General features: G+C 47.6%; 6 protein-coding genes across 13 annotated transcripts; 3 read left to right on the forward strand and 3 right to left on the reverse strand.

Moving 5' to 3' along the window:
- Positions 1-250: 250 nt before the first annotated feature.
- flvcr1 (FLVCR choline and heme transporter 1) lies at positions 251-10,077 on the reverse strand. The gene is made up of 10 exons (XM_028397013.1): positions 9,035-10,077; positions 8,720-8,864; positions 8,020-8,160; positions 6,711-6,778; positions 5,448-5,551; positions 4,857-4,967; positions 3,625-3,730; positions 3,396-3,507; positions 3,091-3,158; positions 251-2,050 (listed from the first exon to the last, which is right to left on the reverse strand). Exons 1-10 carry the CDS (start codon positions 9,743-9,745, stop codon positions 1,964-1,966), a joined length of 1,653 nt encoding a protein of 550 aa, XP_028252814.1. The 5' UTR covers positions 9,746-10,077; the 3' UTR covers positions 251-1,963.
- Positions 10,024-15,861, reverse strand: tatdn3 (TatD DNase domain containing 3). 7 transcript variants are annotated; one of them, XR_003669593.1, is made up of 11 exons: positions 15,701-15,861; positions 15,469-15,501; positions 15,261-15,334; positions 14,827-14,911; positions 14,374-14,436; positions 13,563-13,672; positions 13,369-13,424; positions 13,181-13,293; positions 13,009-13,111; positions 12,778-12,928; positions 10,024-10,161 (listed from the first exon to the last, which is right to left on the reverse strand). XR_003669593.1 is itself a non-coding variant. In XM_028397016.1 (11 exons), the coding sequence occupies exons 1-10, from the start codon at positions 15,755-15,757 to the stop codon at positions 12,794-12,796; spliced, it is 807 nt and encodes a 268-aa protein (XP_028252817.1). In that variant the 5' UTR covers positions 15,758-15,861; the 3' UTR covers positions 10,024-10,161; positions 12,778-12,793. The 7 variants fall into 7 exon arrangements, 5 of the variants coding, with proteins under 5 accessions (XP_028252817.1, XP_028252816.1, XP_028252815.1 ...); XM_028397016.1 differs by having other exon boundaries at positions 13,009-13,089; XR_003669592.1 differs by lacking the exon at positions 10,024-10,161 and adding an exon at positions 10,258-12,503.
- Positions 11,806-12,554, forward strand: spata45 (spermatogenesis associated 45). The gene is made up of 2 exons (XM_028397022.1): positions 11,806-12,073; positions 12,445-12,554. The coding sequence occupies exons 1-2, from the start codon at positions 11,830-11,832 to the stop codon at positions 12,462-12,464; spliced, it is 264 nt and encodes an 87-aa protein (XP_028252823.1). The 5' UTR covers positions 11,806-11,829; the 3' UTR covers positions 12,465-12,554.
- Positions 15,862-15,950: 89 nt separating the features above from the next.
- Positions 15,951-18,020, forward strand: nsl1 (NSL1 component of MIS12 kinetochore complex). 2 transcript variants are annotated; one of them, XM_028397020.1, is made up of 6 exons: positions 15,951-16,160; positions 16,541-16,613; positions 16,686-16,819; positions 16,939-16,993; positions 17,256-17,323; positions 17,408-18,020. In XM_028397020.1, exons 1-6 carry the CDS (start codon positions 15,972-15,974, stop codon positions 17,654-17,656), a joined length of 768 nt encoding a protein of 255 aa, XP_028252821.1. In that variant the 5' UTR covers positions 15,951-15,971; the 3' UTR covers positions 17,657-18,020. The 2 variants fall into 2 exon arrangements, with proteins under 2 accessions (XP_028252821.1, XP_028252822.1); XM_028397021.1 differs by having other exon boundaries at positions 16,689-16,819.
- A 386-nt stretch (positions 18,021-18,406) lies between these two features.
- batf3 (basic leucine zipper transcription factor, ATF-like 3) lies at positions 18,407-19,254 on the forward strand. Its single transcript, XM_028397964.1, has 4 exons — positions 18,407-18,481; positions 18,636-18,740; positions 18,851-18,895; positions 19,096-19,254. The coding sequence occupies exons 1-4, from the start codon at positions 18,407-18,409 to the stop codon at positions 19,252-19,254; spliced, it is 384 nt and encodes a 127-aa protein (XP_028253765.1).
- A 4,460-nt stretch (positions 19,255-23,714) lies between these two features.
- atf3 (activating transcription factor 3) lies at positions 23,715-26,733 on the reverse strand. Its single transcript, XM_028396724.1, has 4 exons — positions 26,615-26,733; positions 25,599-25,860; positions 25,397-25,504; positions 23,715-25,301 (listed from the first exon to the last, which is right to left on the reverse strand). The coding sequence occupies exons 2-4, from the start codon at positions 25,857-25,859 to the stop codon at positions 24,999-25,001; spliced, it is 672 nt and encodes a 223-aa protein (XP_028252525.1). The 5' UTR covers position 25,860; positions 26,615-26,733; the 3' UTR covers positions 23,715-24,998.
- Between the last annotated feature and the right edge of the window lie 369 nt (positions 26,734-27,102).

Here is a 27,102-nt window from a genome sequence, read left to right on the forward strand (position 1 = left end):
ATCATCAAATGTGTGTTCATCCGCAGCAAAAACTAGTTCCCTACTTTAAAAATAACCTGCTGTGGGCATTTTCCACAGAAATGTGTAAAAACCATACCAACCATGCTAACATTAGCATTTTATTGTTAGCATCTGTTCATTGTTAATTATATCCTCAAACAGGGCTGATGTCAAAATTAAAGCCTTTCCTGATTTCAGGACTTTTATTTTGGCGGTTTGGAAGAAAGTTGGCAACAGCACGGAGACGGTGTGAAATATGACATGAGACATGTTTATTTTCAAATCATCAGTTTTTTCCAAACATGAAAAAAAAATGTCTCACTTGCTATCGACAGGTAAATAAATACTCTAAATAAAAATTAAGTTACATTAATGAGATGTCGGTGCTCTGTAAAAACCGTCCTTACAAAAGTTAGACAAAAAAATAAAAAATAAAATCAACATACTAAAGTGAACTATTGGAAAATAAATAAACATTTGAATATTTGCCACGATGTTAAAAGTGAAAGATCTTCTTATTCAGCTCATTCTGCTGCTGTTACAACCTATTTTACAGCATGTGGAGAAAACTAACTTTAGCTGACATGAAGTGTGTTTGGATTCGGTCAAAAAAATGTTTGCAAAGTTTGGGAACGGGTTTAAAAAACCCTGGAATGATCCTTTAACGTAGAACTTCATCTACAGTTACAGTTAAAACATTTTAAACACTGCTGTGATGAAACAGCATCATTCATCTGGTGAAAAACAAAAAGCTGAAATAAATAAATAAAATGATTCTTTTGTGCTCGTCCTGTTTGTTTTTAAACTGCCACAAGATGGCGCCGTCTGGCCTCTCCCTGACGGCAGCTGTGACTCTCAGACTCTCACCATCTGTAAACACAGTGTTTGTGCGCATGTGTTTCTTCTTGTGCACAGTGGACTGTGTGGGAAAACACCGCAGCAGTTTCTGCTGTAACAAGTCGGACACACAAAGACGTTTGTACTAAGTGCTTCATTAAAGAGTCAGCACACCCTAATGTCTCAGTGAACTTCCTGTTTCATACGGGGCGCTGTTGAAACACGTGAGATGCTAACTTGTAGCCAAAATACTTCATCCCTGTTTAATGCTAATTATTTTAGCCATAACTAAAATAGTTTGTGCTTCGTTCTCTTCAAACGGGTGTGAATCACTGTTTTATTGAGGCCTGTCTCATCGGCGCCCTCTAGATGAACTGCAGCCATTTTCAGTACACTGCTATCCTTTGTGTTTGTTTGTTTGTGCTGATAATACATCCCAGCAAAACCAACAAAGAAGCAGCAAACAATAATCTGTGGATCATTTTAGCACTGAACAGGATTAGGACCAGGATTCTGAGATTATACTCATAATTTTAAATTATGGGCACCTGTAGGGACCTTTTAACTGTGGCCCTGTGAGTGAAGGACATCTACAGTACAATATTTGTGTGATTATTATGATGATGCTCTCCACAGCTAGTCATGCTAACTGAGCTGCAGCTGGCTCTGGGCTCAGCTGACATGCACGCAGCCTTCTAGAAAAATAATTTCCTTCGCCCATTCGCGTCGAGTCTCAGACATGAAATAAAAACACCAACAGTATTTACAGTGTGCCGCAGCCTCGAGCATCGAAGGATAATTCAAGTAAACTCAGGAAACGGAGGGCGGCGGCAGCAGACAACAGACGTCTGTCTTCACCGGCTCCGTTTGTGGTTCCAGGGCGAGCTTGTTCCTATTAAGTCCACAGAAATGCGAATGAAGTGCAGCCGAGCTTCTTCCGTCTGTCTTTGTGTGCATACTTTTCCTCAAAAGGTCTGTTTCCTGTCTGCAGATGTTACAGAGACCCTCACAGGGTCCCCCCTCAACCTGCTGCAGATTGTGCCTGAACTGGATCAGAGTTACTGAGGAGATCATTAAAAAAAAAAAGAATCAGGTGCACCTTTCGTCCACATGGGGGCAGCATGGGTCACAGCGAGGTTTCTCGGGAGAAGCTGACGGAGGGCGCCAGCTTGACTCCGTTGGTTTTCTGGTCCGGGGGGCAGTCAGTCGGAAGCTGCAGGAGAGAAGGTCGTTATGCTTCAGAGGATTTATGCACGAGATGTTTCACCCGAACGGAGACGGCTGCATCACAATTACACCAGAAACAGTAAAACAGGAAGAAGCATCTCAATTCAGAACTTTCTAATTGTCCTTGAATGCATCATATGAGCTTAAACTCATTTTATCTGTTCTTAAACCTCCTTTACGTGTTCCTGCTCTCCTCAGCAACAGGCTGAGCTCTGACTCGGTGGGAAGGGGGCTTACAGACCGACTGAAGAGTCTTGAGGCTGATTTAATGGCCTGGCAGGTCTGAAGGGTTCTTCACAAAGAAAACAATCAGACAGGCCGCATCATCAGAGCTCATTAGAGGCGATCAGCTGACGGCCAGGTTATACTAAACAGGAGAGGATTTGTCTGTTTGTACAGAGAAATGTCAGGAACAGCAGCTTAAGCTCCAAACTGACATGGGAGAGCAGAGGAAGGTTCAAGAATCTGTCAGCATGAGGGCGCCGAGGACGCTCAGTCTGAGCGCTGACGTGGTTAAAGGGCAACTCCACAGGAGCAAAGAAAACAGAGGGGACGGGTGGGGGGGTGGTTTTCTTTCCCTCCAGCTCTGATGGAGCCACAAAGAGCAGTTACAGTCTTATTAGAGCAGGATGAAGGGTGGATGAAGGGTGGATGAAGGGTGGATGAAGGGTGGATGAAGCCCCCTCAGAGACTCGCCTGGGTCCAGCCATCCCCTTTCTACTGTTTTAATGCTATATATGTGCTAATACATGCTAAATGTAGCCGATAGCTGTGTCATAACTTTCAAACCACATGCATAACGCATCATAAAGCTGACTTCCTGTTCCCAGTAGGTGGCGCTATGACAGCTACAGAACATTTCCTCTCCTCAGGCTGAAATCACAGTCTTTCATCATCCGGAGTGCAAAGACAGCATGTCGCTACAAAGACGTTAGCCGTCACTGTGAGGAGGGCTGTTGGGGGCGCTACTGAGCGTCTTTCCACAGTCTCTCTGTCATCACGGTAAACCTCGCTGTGAGTACTCACCGTCGACAGGTGCTTGCCGTCTGCTGCCACGTTCACATTGTGTCTCTTCAGTTCTGACTTTATTAAGGCTGAAACATGAGGAGAGAAACACGTCAGGACTTTGTTTGAGCGCACACGCGCGCGCACACACACACACACACACACACACACACACACACACACACACACACACACACACACACACACACACACACACACACACACACACACACACACACACACACACACACACACACACACACACACACACACACACACACACACACACACACACACACACACACACACACACACACTGGTGTTACCAGTGAGAAGGATTCCCAGGAACATCCAGGCGCACAGAAACAGGTTTCCAGCCAGTGGTTTGTAGTCTGTCGTCAGTTTTCCCTGTATCAGAGTGAAAATGATCCCAAAAATCTGCGAAAACACACACACACACAGATAAAAGTGAGAGTTTGACAAAGTCTCTGCAGTCCTGTGGACATGGACAGTTTGACCTCCAGGTGTGATGACAGCTCTAGAAGCTCACAGTACCTGAGCGAACGCATTCAGCAGTCCTGAGGACGTCCCCTCAGACTCGGGGTAGGTGATCTCCACCCCGAACTCAAAGCCCAGAGGGAGGTAACCCGTCATGAAGAACCTGTTGTCATGGAGACAAAACAACATCCATTTCATAAAAAAAAAGCCTTTTACAGTGTAGATCTGTATTTCTGAGATCTACACTCTGAGTCTATTGATGTGTGAACAGGCTGCTGCTGTGTTTGAACCCGAAACAACGAACCGAGTCGTCAAAATAAAAAGAGCAGCCTGGAGGTCACGTCGGCCTTCAGTCTGTTCAAACGTCATTTTATGATTTTACCACCAAGTCAAATGTTATTATGATCAACATCAGACTCCCTGTCTCTCTCTGTAGAAAACGATACGTCTGTGAACGTCTTGACCTTTAAGCAGCAGCTTGTGGCACATTATCCCTCCGACTGTTGCTATGTACAACAGACTGTTACCATGAGGGCTGTTGCGATCTCTGTGGAGGATCACGTCCACAATTTCTTCAGTAATAAATACTCTATTCTGATTGGCCAATCACAGCGACCTGATGTCTGTTATTGTTTGAAGAACAAGCGGTTGCTATGGATGTGATTCTGATTGCTATGGAGGAAATGTAACCCTTTCAGTGATGAATACTCCATTGTGATTGGGCAAGACTGTTGCTACGGATACTGTTCTGATCGCAGAAAAAATCCACCAAAAAAAAAGTAATTGATCCCCTTCAGCAACTTGCACATACTCCTTTCTGATTGGTCGAATCTTGTGTTCTGATATTTCTGAGGAACAGATGGTTGCTATGGACGCTGTGATAAATAATAGGGAAGAGCGCCTCCTACCTGCTATAAATGCAAAATATTGATTAACTGTGTAATAATACTGATCAATATTATAGGATAAATTCATTTTTTATAAATTGTTACATTGTTTTTTATCTCATTAGTAATCAGCTGTGTATGAAGCGAGTTGATGGTGATGCAACATCGGCAGCACGTTGTCCCTTATCCATGAAGTCAAAGGCCTGTCGAGCACTTCACTGATCATTTCCAGACACACGTGCTTCTTTACTGTCAGAGATCAGAGGCTTTAATGGACAGTAAAGTGTGAGGGAGGGCTCAGTGGTCTTTATGGAGCCTCTGATGTAAGCGTCATCATGTGACTACCCCACCCACGGCCTTCTAGGTCAGAAGATCTGTGCTACATGTCCACAGCGACCGTACCCCAGGGCTCCAGCGGTGAGGAAGACCAGGTAGATGTTGTCCAGGTCCAGAGTGAAGGTGAAGACCACCATGCCCAGAAACGACAGGCTGTACACGATCAGAGTGGTCATCCTGTAAAAGAAGGCACTGATCAGAATATCAGCTTTGATTTCTACCAAACAGGCCAAATAGATAATGAATATACTTCAACCTAAACATCAGGGTTTTATGTCTGCTTTTAATCACAGTCCCCTTAGTTCAGTCCACCGTTGGCTGCTTCATGAAGGGATTGTTGCCTTTTTCTGACTAATTCAATGCTTAAAAACAGATCAATGACAGACACCATATTATACTGTATTTCCTGTCAGAAACAAGCACATGACTAAGAGAGAATAAAGGCATCTGTTTGGTTTAACTGACACAGAAAAGACACTTTTATTAAAATCTCATATTCTGTGATTTATTGTTGTTTAGTTTGTGATATTGCATTTTTATATGATTGTAGCACTTGCAGTTGTTCATGTGAGTCCACATAACACATGAGACAGTTAGCAGATATAACAATTACAGACTGAAATCAAGTGTGTGTGTGTGTGTGTGTGTGTGTCATACTTGTATGTCTTCGTGTGGTCCAGCCACAGGCCACAGAGGATGGAGCCGACCATTCCAGCAACCACCAGAGTCAGACCAATTCTCCCAGCATTCAGCTCCTGGTTCTGATGAGGGGAGGGAAGGAGAGAGGGGGGAGGAGGGAGGAGGAGAGAGGAGGGAGGAGGGAGGAGGGAGGAGGGAGGAAAGAGGGGGTAGGAGAGAGGAGAGAGGGGGGAGGAGGGAGGAGAGAGGAGGAAAGGAGAGAGGAGGTAGGAGGGAGGAGAGAGGAGAGATGAGGGAGGAGAGAGGGGGGAGGAGAGAGGAGGGAGGAGGAAAGGAGAGAGGAGGGAGGAGAGAGGGGGAGGAGGGAGGACAGCATTAAGCTGTTAGTGTCTCCTCAGGTGTGTCCTCACAGGTGGAGTCACATGTTCTGCACATATGCAAATATGGGAGATAGAGGCGAGGGGTGGTGGACAGGAATTTACAACTACTGTTAAGTCATCTGATAAGAGTGTGTGTGCATGTGTGTGTGTGTGTGTGTGTGCATGTGTGTGTGTGTGTGTGTGTGTGTGTGTTGCTAGGCAGAAGCAGAATGAACATCAGCCTTTCTGTCGGTCAGTGTGAAAAGTATCTTAGAGAGACAGAAGTGTTTTACACGGACTGAGCTTTTGTTTGTGCTGCTTGTGTGTGTGTGTGTGTGTGTCTGTGTGTGTGTGTACTGACAGTGTTATGGTGGGCAGCAGGCATGCGTGAAAGCAGCTAATGAACTCGGAGCCACAGACAATAAACTCACGTCTCATCAAAGCCATCAGAAGTTTCCCTGTTCCCCCCCTCTCTCTCTCTCTCTCTCTCTCTCCCTCCCTCCCTCCCTCTCTCTCTCTCTCTCTCTCCCTCTCTGCCTCTCTCTCCCTCCCTCTCTCCTCTGACAGGTTTGCATCCATTTATCTACATTTAACAGTCAAAGATGTCTGAGTGGATTGTTTTCCCGCTCTGAGGATGTTGTTGTTTGACCTTCTCTGTGTGTTGTGACTGGAAGAACAGTGATGAAGAGCAGCCTTTGTTCTTCAATACAACATTAAAACTGCAGCTGTGGCAACATAACAACAACAACAACAGTCATCTACTTTTATTAACTGCTGCTCCAAAGCCACTGAACATGCGGTCAGCACGCTGCAGCGTTCAGCCTGTGAGGCGCAGGCGAACACATCGACAGGCTAACTCACACACAGCACAACATTTAGCATGTTAGCTTACTGAGGGTCACACAGTAAGTTTTAGGTGTACCTCATAGCAGGCCATGATCATCTGGTTGAGAAGTGTTGACACAGAGTAGAAGGAGCCGGTCATTATACCTGCACAGACACACACAGAGGCAGCAGTTACACAATAAGCTTAGAATCACACTTCTTCAAGCCTGATGTTTCTGTACTTACTGCACATGATTGTTATCATTGTTAATATTATTATTGTGGGAAATCCACTGAATGTCCAGCTCAGTTTGTCTGTTCACTGTCACTTAACAGCATCAAAGGGGGTCAGTGTGGGGGTGGTGGAGGACTACAAGTACTTAGGGGTGTACTGGTCTGATGCAGGAGCGTGGACACTGTGTACAGGAAGGGTCAGAGCGGCCTCTGCTCTCTGAGGCAGCTGAGGTCCTTCAACATCTGCAGGACGATGCTGAGGATGTCCTCTGAGTCTGTGGAGCCATCATGTGTGCTGGTGTCTGCTGGGGCAGCAGTCTGAGGGTGAGGGACATCAACAGACTCAACAGAACCATCAGGAAGGGCGGCCATGTTGTGGGAGAGGACCTGGACTCTCTGACTGAGGTGTGTCAGAGGAGGACGTGGTCCAAAATAAAGACCATACTGGACTGTCCCTCTCACCCGCTCCACACTGTGCTGACCAGCTACAGGAGCTCGTTCAGCAACAGACTCCGACTCCCACGATGCACCACTGAGAGACACAGGAAGTCATTCCTGCCTGTCTCCATCAAACTACTGAACTCTGAACTGTCACTCATACTTGTTCTTGCATCACACTCTTCACCATGTTAAAGGTAAAAATGTTTCTTTAGATACAACTCAGGGATTGAGACTTTTTTTGTTAATTTATGTTATATTTGAACTCTATGCCATCTTTGGATTCTTGCTTCCTGGCTGTCAGACAGCGTGACAGACGTCACATGTGACAAAGAGTCACACTGGAGACACGAGGCGAGCCCTCTGCACGGCTAACCGAACACAGCCCCGGGTTTGAGCGGCTTCTGCTGCTGGGTTTAACAGATCCTGACAGACCATCCCTCCTGAGGTGCAGGAGGGGGTGAGGTCGACTGGACCGCCCTCTGGCTCCTCCCCCTGCAGTGGTACCAGGTCTTGGGAGACAACCAGGGACCTCTGTCCGTCCTGTTGCTGGTGGTGCAGCTCGGGTCACAGCAGCAGTGACTGACTGGTGGTTTCACAACATTTATCGGTCATTTTTCTACTCTTCAAGGTCATTGACAGCTGACCTTTGACCTCTTATCCTAGTACTGATGGTAATCTGGAAGATAGATGATCATTTTCTCTCACAGCTAAATGAGGCGTGCCACACTCACCATAGGTGACGAGCAGCAGGACGAAGGCTTTATTCTTGATCAGGTTGATGATGGACTGTTTGTAGGAGTAGTCCTCAGGTGGAGAGTCTGGAAGGACGGCCTGGGCTTGACTGGGAGGAAGAGGAGGCCGGTCTTTAACGACTGTGGACAAAACCAGAAACAAGATGTAAAAAGTTAGTGCACTCAACAACAAGAGACGACACCACCAAAGGCCGGTCCTGTCCATGAAGCTTCAAATGCTCAGGGAAACCAGGAGAGATCCCTGAGGAACTCCAGCATGTAAACGTACACACATGCCACGGGATAAAGAGTGTGTGTGTGTGGCAGGTTCCACCCGCCGATCTTCAAAAAAACCCCAAAGTGACCCACATAAACCTCCACGCCTTTCTGTAACATAATCCTATTCCAGTCCTAATCCTAAACTCAAGTCCTGATCCTGAAGTGGATGCTCAGTGTGGAAGCTTTCCATTGTCCTGAGAACAGGCCTCTGACACACACACACACACACACACACACACACACACACACACACACACCTGTCTGTACTAATCTAATGTTCAGGGGCATGCTGACACGTTTGAGGTAACTGAACCACGAGTCCCCCTCAACTGGAACAGATGGCAGCACACAGTAAAAGAAAGTGTGTGTGTGTGTTACTGTGTGTGTGTGTTACTGTGTGTGTGTTACTGTGTGTGTGTACCTATGACAGTGAGGAGGAACAGGCCTGTGGAGACAGCCGCCGTGCCGTAGAACATGATGCTGATGTTGTGACCCGTCAGTTCCACGTCCTCTGGTGTGTTCGGAACCAAAACTGGAGGCAGCAGGAAGCCGATGGCGGTCCCCAACTATGGACCACACACACACACACACACACACTCACACACACACACACACACACACACACACACGCACACACACTGTTTACTAACACCATTATTTACACATGTATTCATGATTCTAAAAAAACATCGATGACCTGTCTATCAATAGTTGCGTGGCACGCGCACACACTGACCTGGTTTCCCAGCACAGCTGTGGCGCACGCGGTTGACACCTCCCGCGGCCCGAACCACACCGAGGCGATGCGGGACGGCAGGCCGAGGATGAAGACCTGCGCCACGGAGCAGATGACCTGCGCGGTGACGGTGACTCCGAACAGGTCGGGGCTCACGCTCGCGCACTTGAGCCACGCGCCGGCGCAGTTGAGGCCGGAGCCCAGCAGGGCCGTGAGCCGCAAACCCTTCCGGTCCAGCAGCCAGGTGGCGGGGAAGATGAGCGGTACGTAGGTGACCATGTAGACGATGGAGAGCCAGTCCACCTTGTCGCTGGAGACCCCGTAGTACCGCATGAAGACGTTGGTGATGATGCTGTACTGGATCCACTGGAAGGCGTTCACCAGGGAGTACAGGCTGAACACGGTCAGCACCGCGAACCGGCGCAGGTACAGCCGCGTCTGCAGCGTCTGCTCTTCCTCCTCCTCCTCCGCCTCTCCTCCTCCTCTTTCTCCGTTAGGCAGCATCGCCTCTCTTTCATCCGGCGGCGGCGCCTCCTTCTCCGTGTCCTGCTCCGTTTCCGCGTCCTCCGCCCTGCGCGCCGCTTCGTATGTCAGTTCCGCGTGTCGCCCGGCGGCTCCCTCCGGCTCGGGTCTCTTCCTGCTCACCGTGATGTCGTCAGGTGCACCGGCATCCGCGCGCAGGTGCTCCTGTACGAGCTCTCCAGCGACCATGACGCCCGTCTAGTGTTCTTCCTGCTGTTCGATGATGATGATGAAGAAGAAGCGGGCGCGGGGACAGAGCGGCTTCCTCATCCAGGCGCTGGAGCAGCCGCTGAGAAGCTGTAAGTGGAACACACGGCGCGCCTCTTCACTAAAGTCCGGCTCCTGTCGGCTCCGGGTCTGAACCAGCGTGCCGCCCGTCTGACACACTTGTGCGCTTTCCTCCCCCACTCTCTCTCTCTGCCTCTCTCTCTCTCTCTCTCTCTTTTGTTCAACCCAATCTGACACGCGGCCTTCCGACACTGATGAGCCAATGGCAGAGCAGCACGAGCTTGTAGTATGTTGCACAACGCAATCAGCGACCATGTGGATGCAACATGAGGATGAGACCGGATGCAGCGGCCTCAGCATCACTTCATAATTTATGACTGTAAAAAATGTAAATAAACAAAAGTGACTACACTCCTTTATCAGGTTTTTTTAATATGATCAATGAATCAACAAGTTTTAGAGAACTACAGGTTCTAAAAGAGACAGTCAGCACAGCCTTGTTAACAGCGACACCTGTGGCCACGAAGTAAACTGCAGGCAGCCTCCAGCATCTCAGTTTGACACAAAGACATTTTTCTTCCATTTTCTCCACGTCACAGTCACATGACCACATCACTAATGTGTGGTGGATACATTAGATCTACTTAAAGCCAGATCAAAGCTAACACCAGCTCATATCCAGCTAACTGCTCTGCATCGACGCCATCCAAAGAAAATAATCAGCAAAAAGTAAACGAATCAGTTTATCAGTGAGATCAGCCCGGGGCGATCAATGTATGTGTAATGATGTTAATGTGGTAACATTTCCCAGCTCAGCTCCACACATCAGAGTGTTAGAGTGACACCTGAACAGCAGGCTGCACAGCGGCACCTTGCATTATCTAGTGTATAATATGTAACAGGCCTATATAGTCTTATATAAGCTGGACCTACAGTTCAAGATAACGTCAAGGTTAAAGGATGTGATAAATGTTTATGATCAGCCTATTTATTACACATGTCCATGTTTTAGTCACTGAAACTGTTTCTGTTTCAGCCCAACATAAAGATAATAAATATATATATGAATGAAGGAAGCTGCTGTCGGCTCTCTTTCAGACCTGCTGCTGCTCCATATGCTCCTCAGCCCATTATCTGCTCTAATCCTAATCACGGTGTGACCCAGTGGACTCCGCCTAGCAGGCGCAGGCTGCATGAAGTCTGATCCCACAGGTCTTTCACACCTTTCACATGCACTGATTTCAAACTTTCATTTCTTTTGTGCTGAATTTAAAGACCCTAAACTCACATAAAAACTAACATGTGTAAGACAGTGTCATGACTTACACATGTTTTCTGGGAAACATTTTAAAACATCTTCATCTGTAGTCTGAGCTCCTCCTGACAGCTCCATGAATAAAGAGGGGAGGAGGAGGTGAGCTCTCACTTTGTCTCCTTTTTCAGGAACCAAACAGAGAGAAAGTCATTTCCTCCAGTGGGTCATGTGGTGAACATTAACATGATGTGTTGTTATAAGGGAGTAAAGGTTTAGAACAGCAAACCGATAACCTTCATCTTTCTGACCAGAGGCTGAGAACGGGGAAAAGGGCAGTTTCTCCGGTGGTTGGGCCCAAAAGGAAGTCAAGGTCCAAAGACCTCCATGTTTATGTCCAACTTTTCATATGAAATAAACTTGTTTACAGACGTCCCTGCTCATGTGTCATGCTTATAAAAATGGACATCTATTAAAAAAACTTTAGAGAAAAATCTCTATTCCTGAAAAGTCCTTAATTCCGTACTGTTTGTTGTTGTTGTTGTTTTAAGTTATTAAATTGTGTCTTTATCTTGGCCTTTTACTGCCCCGGGCTTAATTTAATATGAAAAATAATGAAAAGAACGAAACCGGGGAAAAGCACCGAGTGGCTCATCCTCTCCAACAAATCAGCTATGACGCGCAGACGCGGCTTCCCCGTCGCCATGGAGACGCTTTAGCGTCACAAGCGAACGAGCTGCGCGTTCTCCAATTCATCAAATGTAAAAACAAACAAACAAACAAACAAACAAAGATGTCCGGGTACGAGCAGCGGGCTCTGCTGGAGCTGAACCTGAGGAGGGAGACGTGGTGTCAGGTGGACGTGAACCCGCGGAACAGCTGGGAGAGGACCCAGAGGAGGCACTACCGGAGTCACCTGCGGACCAGCCCGGTCCTCCTGACCGCGCTGAGCGCCGGGCCGCAGCGCAGGGCGGCCGGCGGGGAGCTGCGCCCGCCCCCCGCCGAGCTGCCGGAGAGACGACACTTCGAGGAGAGCTGTGAGGTTTCTTCAGCAATAAATACATCTATACATAATTATTGATAATGAGCTAATAATAAGTCGCTTGAAGAGTTAGTTTAAGGTGCTTCCTGTATCATTATATTATTTAATGTATTATTAATCCTGTGACAGTTGTCCATTCCTTTTACTCTATTTATTTTATACTGAAAACTGAAAATAAATTTCTGGGATTTCGGAGTTTATTCCATATCAGCCCATCCTGTGTAGTCTGAAGTTATGTCAAACATCAGTATGGGTTAAATATTGAGTCTATGGGATCAATAACATCATGATCACAGGCATTAGGCTCCGGTGAGCATCGTGTGAGGAATTTCTCCATCAAACACCTCCTGTGTCCTTCTCCTCCAGATAAATGTCACCTGGTGTAACCGGCCGCAGCCTCAGAGTCTCACAGACACGGAGGGACCCTGAACACACCACGCATCAGTGTTTTATGTCCAGGAATCATGTTGCAGCCGTTTGATAAGCTACATGCTTCACTGGAATTCAAAGTTTAAAATATTTTCTTTCTCTTGATTAAAAACCTGATGATCTAAAAAGAACTATCTGTGGAATCACTTGCTGCACACTGAGCTAATATATCATGCTAACTTTAGCAAAACCTGTCAAAATATCTGTCTTCATGTTGAAATATATATGATAACTGTCTCCCTGCAGCGCCACCCTGTGGCCAAAACTTACATCAGTGTGCTGGGTGTTAGCATCTGTTAGCTTTGGAGAAGAGCCTGTAGGCATTCTGTGCCGTGACGAGCTGGACGGCGTCAGGAGACAGGCCTTTGACGTCAGCGACGTGGCAGCAGGACAGGCGGATGTTGCTGGGCTCGTTCCGCTCCTGTCAGACAGACAAAGCTGAGGTTTACTGAGCAGAAGTCTGCAGAGGAGGTGCAGAGAGTTTACATGTTTGAACCTCACGTGTTTGTTTGGTCCCAGCGCGGGAGAGTCCGTCTCCAGACAGATGTGCTCCAGTGGGAGCTGTTTGATCAGCTTGTCTCTCTGTATGGTCAGATATCTCACACTTCAAACAATGCATTCAAATTAAAAACATGGATACTTTCATATTCACGGAGGCAACATGAACTCCCACCTGTGTGCTCCTGCAGACAGCCGGTGGGAATGAGAACATGTAGCCGGCCTTCACTCCTTCCAGAGCGACCGACGGCCTCCCGGCGAAGTTATGCAGCAGAGCCCGGCTGATGCCTGACACACAAATCCTAAGTTAGAACATCTATACACACTAAGTGTGTGTGTGTGTGTGTGTGTGTGTGCACACACCTTGTTCCCTCATGGTCTCTATGGTGACCTTGGCGGCTGATCGTGAGTGGACGTTCCTGTGCAGAGACCAGGTAATCAGAAGGATCATGCACAGAAGAGGAGGATGTAGCCTCCAGGTCTAAAACCTGGAGCCAGCTGGACCCTGTTCACTATAAACCAGAAAAACATTTGAATCTGATCCATATCGTGCTCACACAGGCAGGTCCATCTCCTTGGCAACGCTGAGCTGTTTGATGAAGACGTTCATCTGATCCTCTCGGTCCTGCTGAGTGGGGGCGCACCACGGCGTGAAGTCTAAACCAATCTGAAGACCAAAACAACCAATCAGTACCAGGTTTATGAAAATGTTAACAGAGTCCAGCAACATCTGGATCTCACAGTGCTCCAAACCCGATCCATAACAATAACAGTGATGGAAGCAGCAGCGGTCTGAGACTGTGACACACATTCATCAACAGGAGATCTGGAGATCCACCAAAAACCTGCTTCAAGAAACCGAAGCACAGAGTCAACACTCTGACAACAGAGGATTTAACCAGATCCACATGCATCAAATTGCGTGTGTGTGTGTGTGTGTGTGTGTGTGTGTGTGTGTGTGTGTGTGTGTGTGTGTGTGTGTGTGTGTGTGTGAGAGAGACAAAAGCTTTTTACTGACTGCACTCATTAACTTCTCCTCACAATCAGGAGGGAGTTGAACAAGTTTAATCTTCTTTACCAGAAGTCATTTGAAAGACTCAGAGAGTGAGGGTGACCTCTGTGTGTGTGTGTGTGTGTGTGTGTGTGTTAAGGATGTAAATGTGTGACTGTGTTGTTGACATAATGAGTAATGAGCCCACACCGACTGATCATGTCACAGGAATAAAAACAACTTTTAAACTCTGAATCCAAATCTTTTCTGGTAAAGATTTTCCGTCAGACTTCCCACCCAGAGAAGGAAGAATTCCGAGTATGAGCCTACAGGAATGTCACCGTCGACCCACTAAGTATACGCTGCATTAATCCCACCTCTCCAACAGCGACCAGGCGCTCTCTGTGGTGATAGAAGAGCGGCAGGGCGGCGTCCAGATCCTGCCAAAACAAACCGCCACCAAAGGTTAGAGTTAAATTCTTTATGGATGAAACGCAAAGAGGCTGAAGAGGAAAAGGAAGCAGTGAGGTCCGGACATATGAAGGGTTGATGCTGTTCCCATTTCACTAAAACATCTTTTAAAACACTTGTGATCCCACAGACGATCAGGCCTGTCAGCATCAGGCAGAGGTTTCAGCACCAGATTTGATCCGGGCTCAGCCATGTTTCAGTGAGCTGCTCCTGATGGATTATTAATTAAAAAGATCTGAACATCAACCAGGACACTCTGTTTCTGTCCCCCCCTGCCTCTGTGTTCGGCCCCGCTGATGGACTCAGGTCCTGTTTTCTCAAGTGAAACACAGACGGCTGAGAGCAGATCGTGTTGCTACCTGAGGCTTCACGCTGCGCTGCTCGGCCTCCCCGCCGGCCTGCAGCGGGTGGACGCCAAAACACGGAGCTACCAGATCTGGATATCTGAACAGGGACCAGAAAAACAAACCATGAATAACAAACACGGCGCCGTCCAGCTGAGAGCAGCTGTGCAGGATAACGTATGTATTTGTATTCTTTAGGCTGCGCATGTGTGACTCCAGGGAGGGAGGAAGTTCAGACCAGTTCTCAGAATTCCGACTTTTTCCCCAGAATTTTCAGATTAAATCGGGATCCATGATCAAAGACTGATTTCTGAGAATGACTTTTTTCAGACCCATGCTCCTGCTTTACAGTGGCTCTGATCGCTTTTACTTAAATGATCTGACAACTGCAGATTCTTTGGGTCGGATCCTTTATATAATCCTGGTACTGGTTACATAACCACAGAGACCTTTCCTGCAGCTGCAGAACTCGGGCGAACTCTCCAACCTCCTCTGTGACAGCGACCAGGGTTTTTACACCAGCCTACACACACACAGACACACACATTTGTGTACATCAAATACACCAAAACATGAAATCAAATACTGAGTCAGGTCCTCATATAAAGTTCATAAATAAATTGGCAGCATGTGTGGCATCCCTTTTATTATTCTTACCCCTCTGGCCCTCTGGATCACATCATCCACATCCTACAATTATCAAAGAAATGTTTCTAATTATTATTTTACACGTGCAATAAATCAGTAGCTACCAATTTTGACCCAATGACCCACAGCCCACTGAGCCGGGGCGAACTTCTTCCACATACACGTGCATCATGTTAAACATTAAGCGAACTTAGCTGCAGAGTTTGTTTACGCCCCGTGGACACATATTTAAAGGCCTTACCTCTGTAAACTCACGGGCCGATATGTGGCAGTGACAGTCGACGAAGCCGTTCTCCATTTAAAAGTGACAAATAAAGTGTAAAAGTAAAAGCTGTTGAAATATCAGCGACATTTAGAACTTTCGTCTTCAGTCAGCGTCGCTGTTAGCTACCAGAGGAACCATCTATCAGAAGCCTTTGTTTCTGGCGGGGGGGGACGTTTTTAGCAGCAGGACCAGGAAGCTACACTTTCAGTTCCGGGTTTGTGTCAAAACAAACAAGTTGGCGGTAAAGATGGAGGCTGCGGGGAGTAAAACCTCACCCAGCGAGGGGGAGAACCAGGAATACAGAGTTCAGGTGACGTCGAAGAAGCAGTTAATCGAACAAATGAACAAATATAAAGAGATTTTAAAGATCGCTCTGGACGGACAACCGGATGTTGCAGAGGAGACGAAGAAGAGTTTACTGCTGGAGCTGCTGATGGTGAGTCCGACTCACCGTGTACACTCCTAAAATCAAACAACACTGTTTGTGTCAGGTTTTGTTGTAATAACAGTTTCTGGTAAATTAAAATTCATTTGAAACATCGATTTCAGCCTTTAAATAGTCCAGTTAACCCGTGGGGGGCGGTTTGTTTGTAGGTCTGGACCTTCATAAAGTCATTTTTAGTCTGTTTGGTGGAAACAAAAGTTGCAGGAAATTCGACATATAAGAGATAAACAGAGAATAGAATTCACTACTTTCCATTTTAATGTGTATGTTGGCTGGTAAATGATGACGAAATGAAGAACATCCTGGGTAAGAGCTTTTTTTTTGGAGGAACCTCATGTGTGCTGTTAATTGAAGCTGTGTCTTTCATCCAGAACTTTGAGGCTGCTGTTCAGGCCAACGTGCTGGTGAACGGACAGCTGTGGGAGGAGGCGCTCGAGGTCGAAGGTGATGCATGTTCCTGCTGCAGGACTGTGGGTCTAAAGTGTTTTTTTAAAAGCAGCACCATGCTTCTCCCAGCAGAGACCGAGGCTGTTGATCTGGAGAGCCTGCTGGATGACACTATTGTCGAGACCACCAGGAGGCGCCGTGCTTACCCCAGACAGATTCTTCCCCATGTGGTCCACACACTGAAGGCTGAGCGCAAGATCATGGTGGGTGGTCTCTACAGAGGTTTATCGTTATTTACCTGGTGTTATTATTAAAGCTGAGCGCAGCTCGGGCGTGACGCATTTATTACCCATAAAAAGACATTTGGTTCTCTGTGTGTCAGGAGCTGTACGAGCAAGCGGTCAAACCTCAGGAGGTGGTCAAAGATCCTGATCAAGGTGATTTTCATCACTTTTAACATGCACAGTTTTTGCTTTTTGTGTTCTCTAATGTTCCAAAAACATACATGGAGATTTCTGTGAAGGGCAGTCCGTCCTGTAAACAGGAAGAAGTACTTCTTTTTTTTTTTTTTTAAGTCAGACATGTGAAAGTTTCACCCTCGCTAACTAAATGCATCACCACTTTTTGTTCACCTTTTCAGCGAGACTGAGTAAAAACTCGAGTTCAAAGCATCCTGTGTTTGTGTGTCTCTTCCTGCAGAGACCTACATGAATGACGTGTCAGCAGCTGCCCCCGGGATGGTAAAGGAGGCGGTCCAGGTTCTGAAGGTAGCACATCAAACCCCCGTCAGCTTTATCTACAACGTTTTATCGAGCATGCAGCGGACAAACTGTTTTTTTTTTTCTCTGCAGTCCATCAACACGCTGCAAAAACAAGCCGAGGGCCTCTGTGAGATCCTCAACATGAAACCCAGTCAGGCCTCTCTAGAAATCCACAGAGAGGTGTTTGGATTTACCGGCCAATCAGACGCTCCCATGACCACGGCCGCCAGAAACAGGCAACCAATCAGGAGAGCTGTGGAGGAAGCGGAGGCCACAGAGTGCTACAAACCGCCAACCAAGAAACCAGAAGGTCCTGTGGGGGAGGAGAGGCCGCAGTGACACTTCCTGCTGAACTGGCATCATTTCAAGGACTCCTCCTCTCAGCTGTGCCATAAAAGCAACAATTAAATCAATACTTATCGTAAACAAATGGAGCACCACTTCACCCAGTAAGACACAAGAGGGCGCTGCTCATCGAAGCAAATATCACAGCTCACAACCATCAACTATAAATATGCGTACAAAGAGTGTTTGAAGCTCCGTCTGAGGCTCCAGCCGCCTGAGGCCGCCTGACTGTTCTCCAGCTTTGGGTGGTGTGGGTGGAGTGCGAGCTAAGCGCTGTTTACTTCTGCCGTAATGTTACTTTTTAACATGGACGTCAATAAAGATCAGACTCATTAAAACAAGCAGAAGTTAAAACACATTTTAGAGTCTTTCCTCCGTGTTATAAGTTATAAATCTGTCCTGTCGCTTCATGTTTTCTGTTTAATAAACTTTATGACCTCTGTGTTTTAATGAATACAGACGTTCCTCTGTTGTATTTACATCAACATTCAGCCAAAATAACATGAATAAACGTTCGGTCACATGACTTATGTGAAGAGCCCGTGACTCTTTCTAAAAAAAAACAAAAAAAAAACAAACTTGAAAAGTAAAAAGGAAGCTGAAGTGAAACTGCAGCCTACCGTTCCTGCCTGCGGCGTTTGAAGGTCTCAGAGACTCTGCAGGCCACAAACACTTGATTTTCTATCAGAGCCCACGTGCATGATTTCCTCTGCTGTTCTAATTTGAATTAACGCGTCTGTGATGATGTCAGACTGTGATTCCTCCTGCCAGCCGCCGCAGAGGCTCACCGGGGGTCAGCAGCTCTGGGGAGGATGCGAGGTAAGGCCGAGGGATTCCTTTATTTTTAGACATTTGTGCATGAAGGGGATTTTTGTAATTATGACCTGCTCCCTTTTCGCTGGAGAGAGGTCAAAGGTCAAGGAGAAATGAGCTTCTTCTGTGTTGGTACTGCATGCACATGTGTGTGTGTCAGTTCCCAGAGGACGAAGGCAGGAGGATGAAGAGGAGAGAGAAGAACAGAGTCGCAGCTCAGAAGAGCAGAAAGAGGCAAACGCAGCGAGCCGACCAGCTGCATGAGGTGTGTGTGTGTGTGTGTTTCTGTTTGTATAAAGACTTTTTGGCCGTTGAGGTTAGTGATGAAATATTGAATTCTCTGTCCTGCTTCCTTCTTTACGTTTTGGTCTTCAGGCCTGTGAGCTGCTGGAGCAGAGGAACAGGAAGCTGAGGAAGGAGGTACCTTATTTAAAGACACTGTGTGTGATGCTGGTCAGCTGGTCCTGTCCACAGGTGCCCCCGAACGAGCCTGGACAGAGAGACAAAATCCAAAATATAAGATTCATGTCCATGCAGATTTAGTGTAAACTTTAAATAACTTTAAAATCATTTAAGTCAAATCTGTGGTGACGGAGCAGAAATCTTGACTTTGTCTCCAGGTGGATTCTCTGTCCAAGGAGCAGCATCTGCTGATGGAGGCCCTCAGAGCCCACGAGCCCCTCTGTCCCATCATGCACTGCCCTTTCTCCTCCTCCTCCTCCTCCTCCTCCTCCTCCTCGAGCCTGCAGCCTGGCAACATGGCGGCCCGTTCTGTCTGAAGCCTGCAACAAACTGACCATCTCAACTGACAGCTGTGTAATGCACCACTGACCCTGCAGAGGGCGCTGCTCACCATCACCACCAAACTCACTGGCGATGCAGCTGTGGTGAAGAGCGCCCTCTGGTGGTCGATGTCCGTACTGTGAATATACTGTAACAGTAAATACAGTCTTCTCCCATCACTGCCTCAAACTGTTCAATTAAAACTGAATAAATTAATAATAAAAATATTTTTGGTCGTTTTCTTCCATAAATTCTAACTTAACTGGAATAATTGAGCACACACATATTGTTATAATAAAATCAAAATAAATAAACAAATTAATTACAAAATTAAAATGTACTGAAATTAAATTAAATTAAATTAAATTAAATTAAATTAAATTAAATTTGACCTCATTCCTGCTTCCTCTCTCACTCTAGGTAACCACAGACCCCTCATGCTGGTCCTGTGTATGGACATGAGGTCACAGTGACCTTTGACCTCCAAAGTTTCAACCTCAAGTCCAATTTTAAGTTTGTTCCAGTTTTGTCATCATGAGATGTGACCATCATGAGTTCAGTTAGGACAAATGGCTCCTGAGATCATGATGGCCACGACCTTTGACCTGTGATCACTCAGTTCTGATCATTACATCAGCAGAGCATAAAACAAGGAAGCGGCATCACACACACACACACTCAGAGTGATGTATGAAAACTGCCGCTGCCCTCATTGATGAGCCCAGCGGAAACCTCTGCTCCATAAACTCTGTCTTATCTACAGCAGAACAGAAACCTGCCGCTCGGTTACGCTGGTGGACGTTAACGACTTCTCTAATCTGACCTCAGTCGCATCAATCCGCGCGGTTCTCCCACTCCGGCTTTCTCTTTCGCTTTTCCTTCCTCTTCCCTCTGAGCTGAGCGAGCGGGTCATCACGCCACGGTTCTTCGTGTTTACTGTAAAGAACGACACACACACAGTGTGTGGACAAACGTTTGTGGACACTTCTGTGCACAGATCAAGCAGCTGAGAAATCAAACCGCAGTCCCATCCTCGGCCTCAGGGAGGCCGGCTTCAAAAGTGAGTCAGTGATAAAACTCTAGAGAAACATGTTTACAAAAACTGTGACCTGTAGGGGGAGAATTCATATATATCACTCTGCTTCGAATGACTCACATACGGGCTTCCTGCTCCCAACATGGCGGCTTGAAATGTCTCCTCAGAAACCTGCGGCTGACATCATGAGGAGGTTTGTCCATAGTTATATACAGTCTGTGGTACGACTGACACCCTCGGGCCGTCTGCAGCTGTGAGGAGCAAACATCCATCCATCCATCAATCCATCTTCAACCGCTTATCCGGGGCCGGGTCACGGGGGCAGCAGTCTAAGCAGGGACACCCAGACTTCCCTCTCACCAGACACGTCCTCCAGCTCCTCTGGGGGAATCCCGAGGTGTTCCCAGGCCAGCCGAGAGACATAGTCTCTCCACCGCGTCCTGGGTCTTCCCCGGGGCCTCCTCCCAGGAGGAAACAGACAGCATCAAAAAGGCAAACACTGCGTCTTCCTCACATCCCGAAGAAACCAGCGCTGCTGGATTTTATTTGCCAGACGGGTGGGGCTTGTTAACATGACACACAGAAATAAAAACCACTGAAACGTCACTATAACTCCCCGCACAGTGCCATCAGTGTATCTGCCCTCAGACTCCACCTGTCTGCTTCGCCCTGTGGAGTGAAACAAGCGCAGAGCTTCCACAGGAAACGGAGGCCACAGTCACAGTGAAACTGGACCCGGATCAGTTTCTAAATGAGCCGTCACTTTAAATCACCAACACCCATCACCCATGGCAACCAGGGAGAGACTGACCGGGGCAGGAAGTGACACGTCAGACCGCTGTTTCTGAGGAATACAGTGGGAAGTCTGTGCTAAGTATGTCCACACTGAACATGCAAGCTGCACACACACACACAAAGTTACACACCTTCCAAGCACACACCAGCACACACTCTTCTGCTGAAACGTGGGATGAATTATCTGTAAGTTCTCTGGAAGGCTGGCAGCAGAGTGTGTGTTTCATCACTGGGTGCTGGTTTATCTTAATGAGTCTCGAGGCTGATGAAATTCCAAAGATGAACCTGAGCAGCGTCTGAGCAGCGGCCTGTGGTCATAAACACACACTGCACGGCCTCATGTTTGGAAGATGGCGGCCAAAAATTCACAGATAAGTAAATCAAACAAAGAGCAGCTCCTCCTGCTCCACCTGCTCCTTGTCCTCCTGCTCCACCTGCTCCTTGTCCTCATGCTCCACCTGCTCCTTGTCCTCCTGCTCCACCTGCTCCTCCTTGTCCTCCTGCTCCACCTGCTCCTCCTTGTCCTCCTGCTCCTCCTGCTCCTTGTCCTCCTGCTCCACCTGCTCCTTGTCCTCCTGCTCCACCTGCTCCTTGTCCTCCTGCTCCACCTGCTCCTCCTTGTCCTCCTGCTCCTCCTGCTCCTTGTCCTCCTGCTCCACCTGCTCCTCCTTGTCCTCCTGCTCCTCCTGCTCTGTCTTTACTTCTCACAGGTGAGCCTGCTTCTAATCAGCACTGATACAACAACAGAATTTCTACCTGAACCCCTGAAGGGGGCGCTCTGAAAAATGAAAAATGTAAAATCCTTTATTTAAGTTACAGAATAGACTAATATACAAATATAAAGTTTATGGAGTTACAACAATGATTGAAACAATATTCACAGTATTTTAATATCAAAAAGCTCCTACAGACATGTATCTGAGGACTCATCAGTCTTAATCAGTCAAGTTAAAAACAGTCCCCGCCCCACTGACTGAAGTAAGAACCTCACGTCACAGTTTCCTGATGACGGCGGCCGCTCTGTACATTGGTGTTTTGAGCGCGTCCAACAGGGTGGAGGCCCTGGTGGAGGCCGGACACAGGGCAGGGATTATGTCTCTGCTGGCCGGGTACAGAATCAACAGACGTGTTTCCAATCAATAGATACATATATCAATAGGATGAAGACCTGTTGAGTGGGGGTTAAACTGATCAGTTCAGTCAGGCCGTCGACGGAGGGCTTTCTGATCAATCTGTTTGTGCGGTTGACCTTTGACCCCTGCACACAGGATGCTGCTGGTCAGAGCTTGTGACACTGCTGTTGCATCAGTTGCATCCGCTTGTGGCCGGATTACATCAGCTGATCGAGAGAATGACAAAACATTTTCCCTTTCCTTCTCACACCCCCCCCCCTCCTGTGTGTGTGTGTGTGTGTGTGTGTGTGTGTGTGTGTCCTTTCTCCCACTGACACACAGGCAGCCGTGGATCTGGAGCAGAGCCACAGACCGTGTGAAGCCAGCTGGGTAATAATCGGTGGAGCTGGAGGTGAAAGCTGAGCCCTCTCCCGGAGCATGTCGCCGTGACCTCGGTGTGACCCCGAGCTGAACCCACTGTACCGCTGAGTGCTTCTGCAGGCTGTGTTGAAACTTGCACTTCTGCTTCTGTTTGCACTGCACTCTTCTAATGAAGGGGCCTGTCAGATTAAATAGAAGCTGAGTTACACCTCCGTGTTGATACTGGCCTGGCAGGCGCTCCGCCTGCATCCCTCAGACTGGCTGTCTGTCTGTCCGGATGTGTCCGGAGGCCGTTTATCCTGCGTCCCGTTAAAGAGTTTATGAGTGCATAAGGATACATACTTCCTGTTACCTAAGTGGGCGTGCTAGCAGCTAGCATTTAGCCTGACAAACACGGGTTTGCTAAAACCAGATGTTACCTTTCCAGGTGAGGCGGCGACTCTCCGCCTGTCTCCCAGCAGGGCGGGGTTTTAATGCTCCACAACGATCAATGATCAACGAGCTGCTGCTGTAATTGTGTAATTATCTGCTTGTTTATTTGACTCTGAAACGACAGTGTCATGCTCCACCCACACACACACACACACCTCTGCCGACATGTCCGGTCTTGTCCTCGCCTCGGCTGAGCCCCCGTGTAGGAAGTGTGTGTAGGTGATGATGTTATGAAATGTTTTTCTGGTGAAGGCAGCAGGGTGCATCGAGAGGGCAGCTCCTGCATGTTTTGAATCTTTTTTGAGGAAACTGTTTTCCTCCTGACCTCGATGTGATGTTACATCTTTATTTATTTTACTCCAGGGCCAAAAAGTATCAATAAATTTAGAAGTCACATCGATGTCTTCAGCCAGGAAGCATCATATTAACTGATTTTCTGATTGTTTATCAAGCTTTATTTAAAAAAGATGTGCTGTATGTGACAAAAATCGACTCTAAAATCAGACATAGACTGTTTAATCTGAGAGTTTAACAAGATTTTGGGGCTTATTTGATTCTAATTCTTGTCTGAATTCTCAATAATCAAGAATTTTCATTATCTACAGCCCACCTGTTCTACGGCGTTCCCCAGGGATCCGTCCCGGGTCCCTTACTGTTGTGACTTCCTGTCTCACCGACACATGACAGGCTGGACAGCATCGTTTTTAAATATACATGTTTTTATTTACCAAAGTATCAAAAACAAAGAAAGTACACAGTGGTAGTAGCAGTGCAGTTTGTACCCGACATCCTACAGTTTATTCGTTTATGCAACACAGAAAAATCAAACGTCATAGAAATAGGCACAATAGAACAGACACCAGTCAAAGTCAGTGCTATCTACTCGTGGGGACGACAACCACAGAAACAACACGAGCATACGCAGACGCCCGCGTCCCTTTAACAGCTTTTAACACTTTAAACCTTTGTCTCGCAAAAAGTTAACTTCAGTCCACGCCAAGAACGCCCCCCCCATCTGTTATTAAAATACTGATAACCACAGACTCCCTGCACACACGAAACGCCCGAGAATGGAACAGGGAGTGGGAAAGGAGGAAGACATATTTGGCAGTGGGTCTCTCTCTCTCACACACACACACACACACACACTCTCCTGTTTGTCATTTATTCTTGCATAACCTCAGGAAGAATCTGCCGTGCAGCGTTTCATCAATAGATACATCTTAAAAAATAAATTCTGCTGGAGGCATCCGGTGTTTACGTACAGCAGCGCGGGGTTAACTTGCAGTCAGAAAACATACATGTAAAGAAACCTTTAAGAGGAACCGCAGTGATAAATAAAGTGAACGTGTGAGACATTATAAACTTTGTTTGGACAATTTTGTTTGGCAGCAAATTTTACATTTGCATAAAAGTAACACAATGTTCGTACGGGAGAGGATCAGGGCTGCTTTATCTTCGTGGTTTTAACCATTTTCAGAATTTTGATGTTATTCTGAGGGTTAAATCTATTAATGTTTCACAGAATTCTGAGAATTAACAGCTGTACAGCGGCCCTAATCCTCCAGGTCCCGGCCTGCACGGTCTCCCTGTGTGCGACTGCTACAAGAGTCCTGAGGTCTACAGCCTGCGTAGGTCCTGAGTGGGTTAGTAGTAGCAGCAGATTCATGTTGCTTAAAGTACAAGCAGACGGGGTTAATATGACGCGTCATACAATAATAAATACACTGTGTGTCCCACACACTCAGACACAGTCTCTGTGGGTGAACAGGTGAGTAAATGTGCCATGATCACCTTGAAATCAAACTCTCAGTGTTTTCAGTGCTTCAGCTTCCTCGGCCCTGACCGGAGATAAAAAACAGGCGCCGCACGCCGCTTCCTGTCCGATCAGCAGCTCTGTGGACTGACGTGCAGAGGAGTCGTCTGACGCGGTCATTCCCCAGGTCAGCGACACCACCCGAACAGTCTGTGCTACACCCCCGGCTCATAGGTGGTCGGAGCACTGCACGTGATCCAGGGTCAGGAGCCCCACGTCGAGTGGAGCCACTGTGGAGGCGGACGAGGCGGTGGCGCTGGACGAGGTGAGGCTGTGCAGCTGTAAGGTGCTCTCCTTGATGTGCTGGATGAAAAGGTTCCTCTCGTCTTCGGGCGTCTGGCCGTTCTGCGCCCGGACGATGCAGGTGGGTCGGTGCAGGTTGAGCATGTAGACCAGCTGCTGCTTCTGCTGCTTCAGCTCCTCGATCTGAGCCTTCAGGCTGGCGTTCACGCTCTCCAGCTTCTCCGACTCCTGCAGAGGAAGCACAGGAACAGAGGTATGGTTTAAAACTGTGCTTGGGGGGGGGGGCTGTTTTGGACTGTAGGGGTCCTGGTCCTGAAACGTACCTTCTGCAGTGTCTCCGTCTTCTCCTTCTTCTTGTTGCGGCACTTGGCGGCAGCCACTTTGTTCCTCTCTCTCCTCCTCTTCCTCCTCTCGCTCTCCTCTGGTGTGAACTGAAAACCAAAGACACAGCTGTTAAAAAACAATCCACACACAGACACACACACACAGACACACACAGGTGACTCATCCCCCCTCTGCTTCTACCTCTCTCTTGGCCCCGGAGCCGCCGGCAGGTCGCTCATAGGGGGCTCGGTCCGAGCTGGAGCTGGCGCCGTCGGAGCTCATGTCGGCGCTGAGCCCGTTGGACAGGCGCTTGGTCTGGATGGCCAGCCGGAGCTCCTCCTTCACGATGGGGGTGAAGTTGGTGAAGTCGTCCAGGGTGAGCGTGCCGGGCGGGGAGAGGCAGGGGACCAGGGCGGAGCAGCTGATGTCAGCCAGCGAGGGACCCGAGTGCTGCAGCATCATTCTGGAAACACACAAAGTCACAAATTCTCCTTAAATACAACAACAACAACAATTTATGCTGAGTAACCATGACAAATAAAACCAGCTTTGCTGGGCGACTGGAGGGAGAGTCCCAGTGAAAGGGAATGATCGGCGTGGATGTTTGCTGTCTAAACAAAGCAATGACTGAAGAGACGTTATCAGCTCTGAGACCAAAACAAACACTAAGAAAACTATCAATAATGACGGTTCAAAATATTCTCCATCAGATATCCCATTAGAAAAAGACACTGAAATTCACTTTATTATTTAAAAATGACATTAACTCACAAAACCTATAATGAGAAAATTAAAATATACTTTAATATGTTTTTAAAACTAAAATGATCTTAAGATAAATACATTTTATTTTTAATTTAACCAACAAAAATCACATTTAGTCACAAAAACGCTGCCATAATAAATGATTCATGATATTAATATATAACAAGGAATAAAAACAGAAACCTGTGTGTTATTGTAAATTTAATGTGTCTAAATATAAATATTTAACTTTTTTGCCTTTTAGAAAATATTGAAAACCATGAAGTAAAAATGAAAAGAACCCGCAGAGTGTCACACACAGGCGGGGAAGTTTCCCTGAAGTGTCCCGGGACTCCTCCGCTGCTGATCCAGGCACAGAGCAGCACAGACCCGGCCTGGCTGCGTGTCTAACCCCCCGCCCGCCCGCCCGCCCGCCCGTCCTCCGTCCCTCGCCCTCCCCGGAAGCCTCCTACCTGTGAGCGGTGTGCGCGGCCCGGTGAGCAGACGTGTGTGTGTCCTGAGGCTCCTCGGACTCCGGAGTCGCTGCCGCGGCTTGTCTGAGCTTCTGTCGCGGTTGCGTTTTCTGCCTCCTCCGTTGCATCACCCGCTTTTATGGCGGAGTCCGAGGGGGGCGGGGCCCCGTGACGCAACCGAGGAATCCTACTAGAGAGCAGAGGGGGGAGGGAGGGAGAGAGAGAGAGAGAGAGAGGGGAGGGAGGGGTGACGTCATCCTATTAATAGAAGGCTGATCCTGCGATGATGCAATCTAGCAACTCCGGGCTGGTCTGCCATAACAGGACAGGCTTCCCCCTCCTCCCTCCTCCTTCCCTCTCCTCCCCCTCCTCCCCCTCTCCTCCCCCGTCCTCCCCCCTTCCTCCTCCCCCTCTTTTCTTTCTTCCTCCTTCACTTTTTTCTTGTTTCCTTGTTTCTTTTTCTCTCTTCGTCATCCAGATTTCCAGTT

Source organism: Parambassis ranga, chromosome 24, assembly GCF_900634625.1.
Source record: "Parambassis ranga chromosome 24, fParRan2.1, whole genome shotgun sequence".
NCBI lineage: Eukaryota > Metazoa > Chordata > Actinopteri > Ambassidae > Parambassis > Parambassis ranga.

What these genes read in the sequence shown, in the direction of transcription:
- flvcr1 (XM_028397013.1), bottom strand. Translation starts at nt 9,745, where the DNA reads ATGGTCGCTGGAGAGCTCGTACAGGAGCACCTGCGCGCGGATGCCGGT. An exon ending in TGATCATGGCCTGCTATGAG is followed by an intron (nt 5,552 to 6,710) that starts GTACACCTAAAA and finishes TCCCCTCATCAG; the next exon opens with AACCAGGAGCTGAATGCTGG. An exon ending in GACCACACGAAGACATACAA is followed by an intron (nt 4,968 to 5,447) that starts GTATGACACACA and finishes CTTCTTTTACAG; the next exon opens with GATGACCACTCTGATCGTGT.
- spata45 (XM_028397022.1), top strand. Translation starts at nt 11,830, where the DNA reads ATGTCCGGGTACGAGCAGCGGGCTCTGCTGGAGCTGAACCTGAGGAGG. An exon ending in ACGACACTTCGAGGAGAGCT is followed by an intron (nt 12,074 to 12,444) that starts GTGAGGTTTCTT and finishes CTTCTCCTCCAG; the next exon opens with ATAAATGTCACCTGGTGTAA.
- tatdn3 (XM_028397016.1), bottom strand. Translation starts at nt 15,757, where the DNA reads ATGGAGAACGGCTTCGTCGACTGTCACTGCCACATATCGGCCCGTGAG. An exon ending in GCCTGGTCGCTGTTGGAGAG is followed by an intron (nt 13,673 to 14,373) that starts GTGGGATTAATG and finishes TTTGGTCTTCAG; the next exon opens with ATTGGTTTAGACTTCACGCC. An exon ending in AAGGAGATGGACCTGCCTGT is followed by an intron (nt 13,425 to 13,562) that starts GTGAGCACGATA and finishes GTCTCTGCACAG; the next exon opens with GAACGTCCACTCACGATCAG.
- nsl1 (XM_028397020.1), top strand. Translation starts at nt 15,972, where the DNA reads ATGGAGGCTGCGGGGAGTAAAACCTCACCCAGCGAGGGGGAGAACCAG. An exon ending in AGGCTGAGCGCAAGATCATG is followed by an intron (nt 16,820 to 16,938) that starts GTGGGTGGTCTC and finishes TCTGTGTGTCAG; the next exon opens with GAGCTGTACGAGCAAGCGGT. An exon ending in GGTCAAAGATCCTGATCAAG is followed by an intron (nt 16,994 to 17,255) that starts GTGATTTTCATC and finishes CTCTTCCTGCAG; the next exon opens with AGACCTACATGAATGACGTG.
- batf3 (XM_028397964.1), top strand. Translation starts at nt 18,407, where the DNA reads ATGTCAGACTGTGATTCCTCCTGCCAGCCGCCGCAGAGGCTCACCGGG. An exon ending in AGCTCTGGGGAGGATGCGAG is followed by an intron (nt 18,482 to 18,635) that starts GTAAGGCCGAGG and finishes TGTGTGTGTCAG; the next exon opens with TTCCCAGAGGACGAAGGCAG. An exon ending in ACAGGAAGCTGAGGAAGGAG is followed by an intron (nt 18,896 to 19,095) that starts GTACCTTATTTA and finishes CTTTGTCTCCAG; the next exon opens with GTGGATTCTCTGTCCAAGGA.
- atf3 (XM_028396724.1), bottom strand. Translation starts at nt 25,859, where the DNA reads ATGATGCTGCAGCACTCGGGTCCCTCGCTGGCTGACATCAGCTGCTCC. An exon ending in GCTCCGGGGCCAAGAGAGAG is followed by an intron (nt 25,505 to 25,598) that starts GTAGAAGCAGAG and finishes TTTGGTTTTCAG; the next exon opens with TTCACACCAGAGGAGAGCGA. An exon ending in AGACGGAGACACTGCAGAAG is followed by an intron (nt 25,302 to 25,396) that starts GTACGTTTCAGG and finishes CTTCCTCTGCAG; the next exon opens with GAGTCGGAGAAGCTGGAGAG.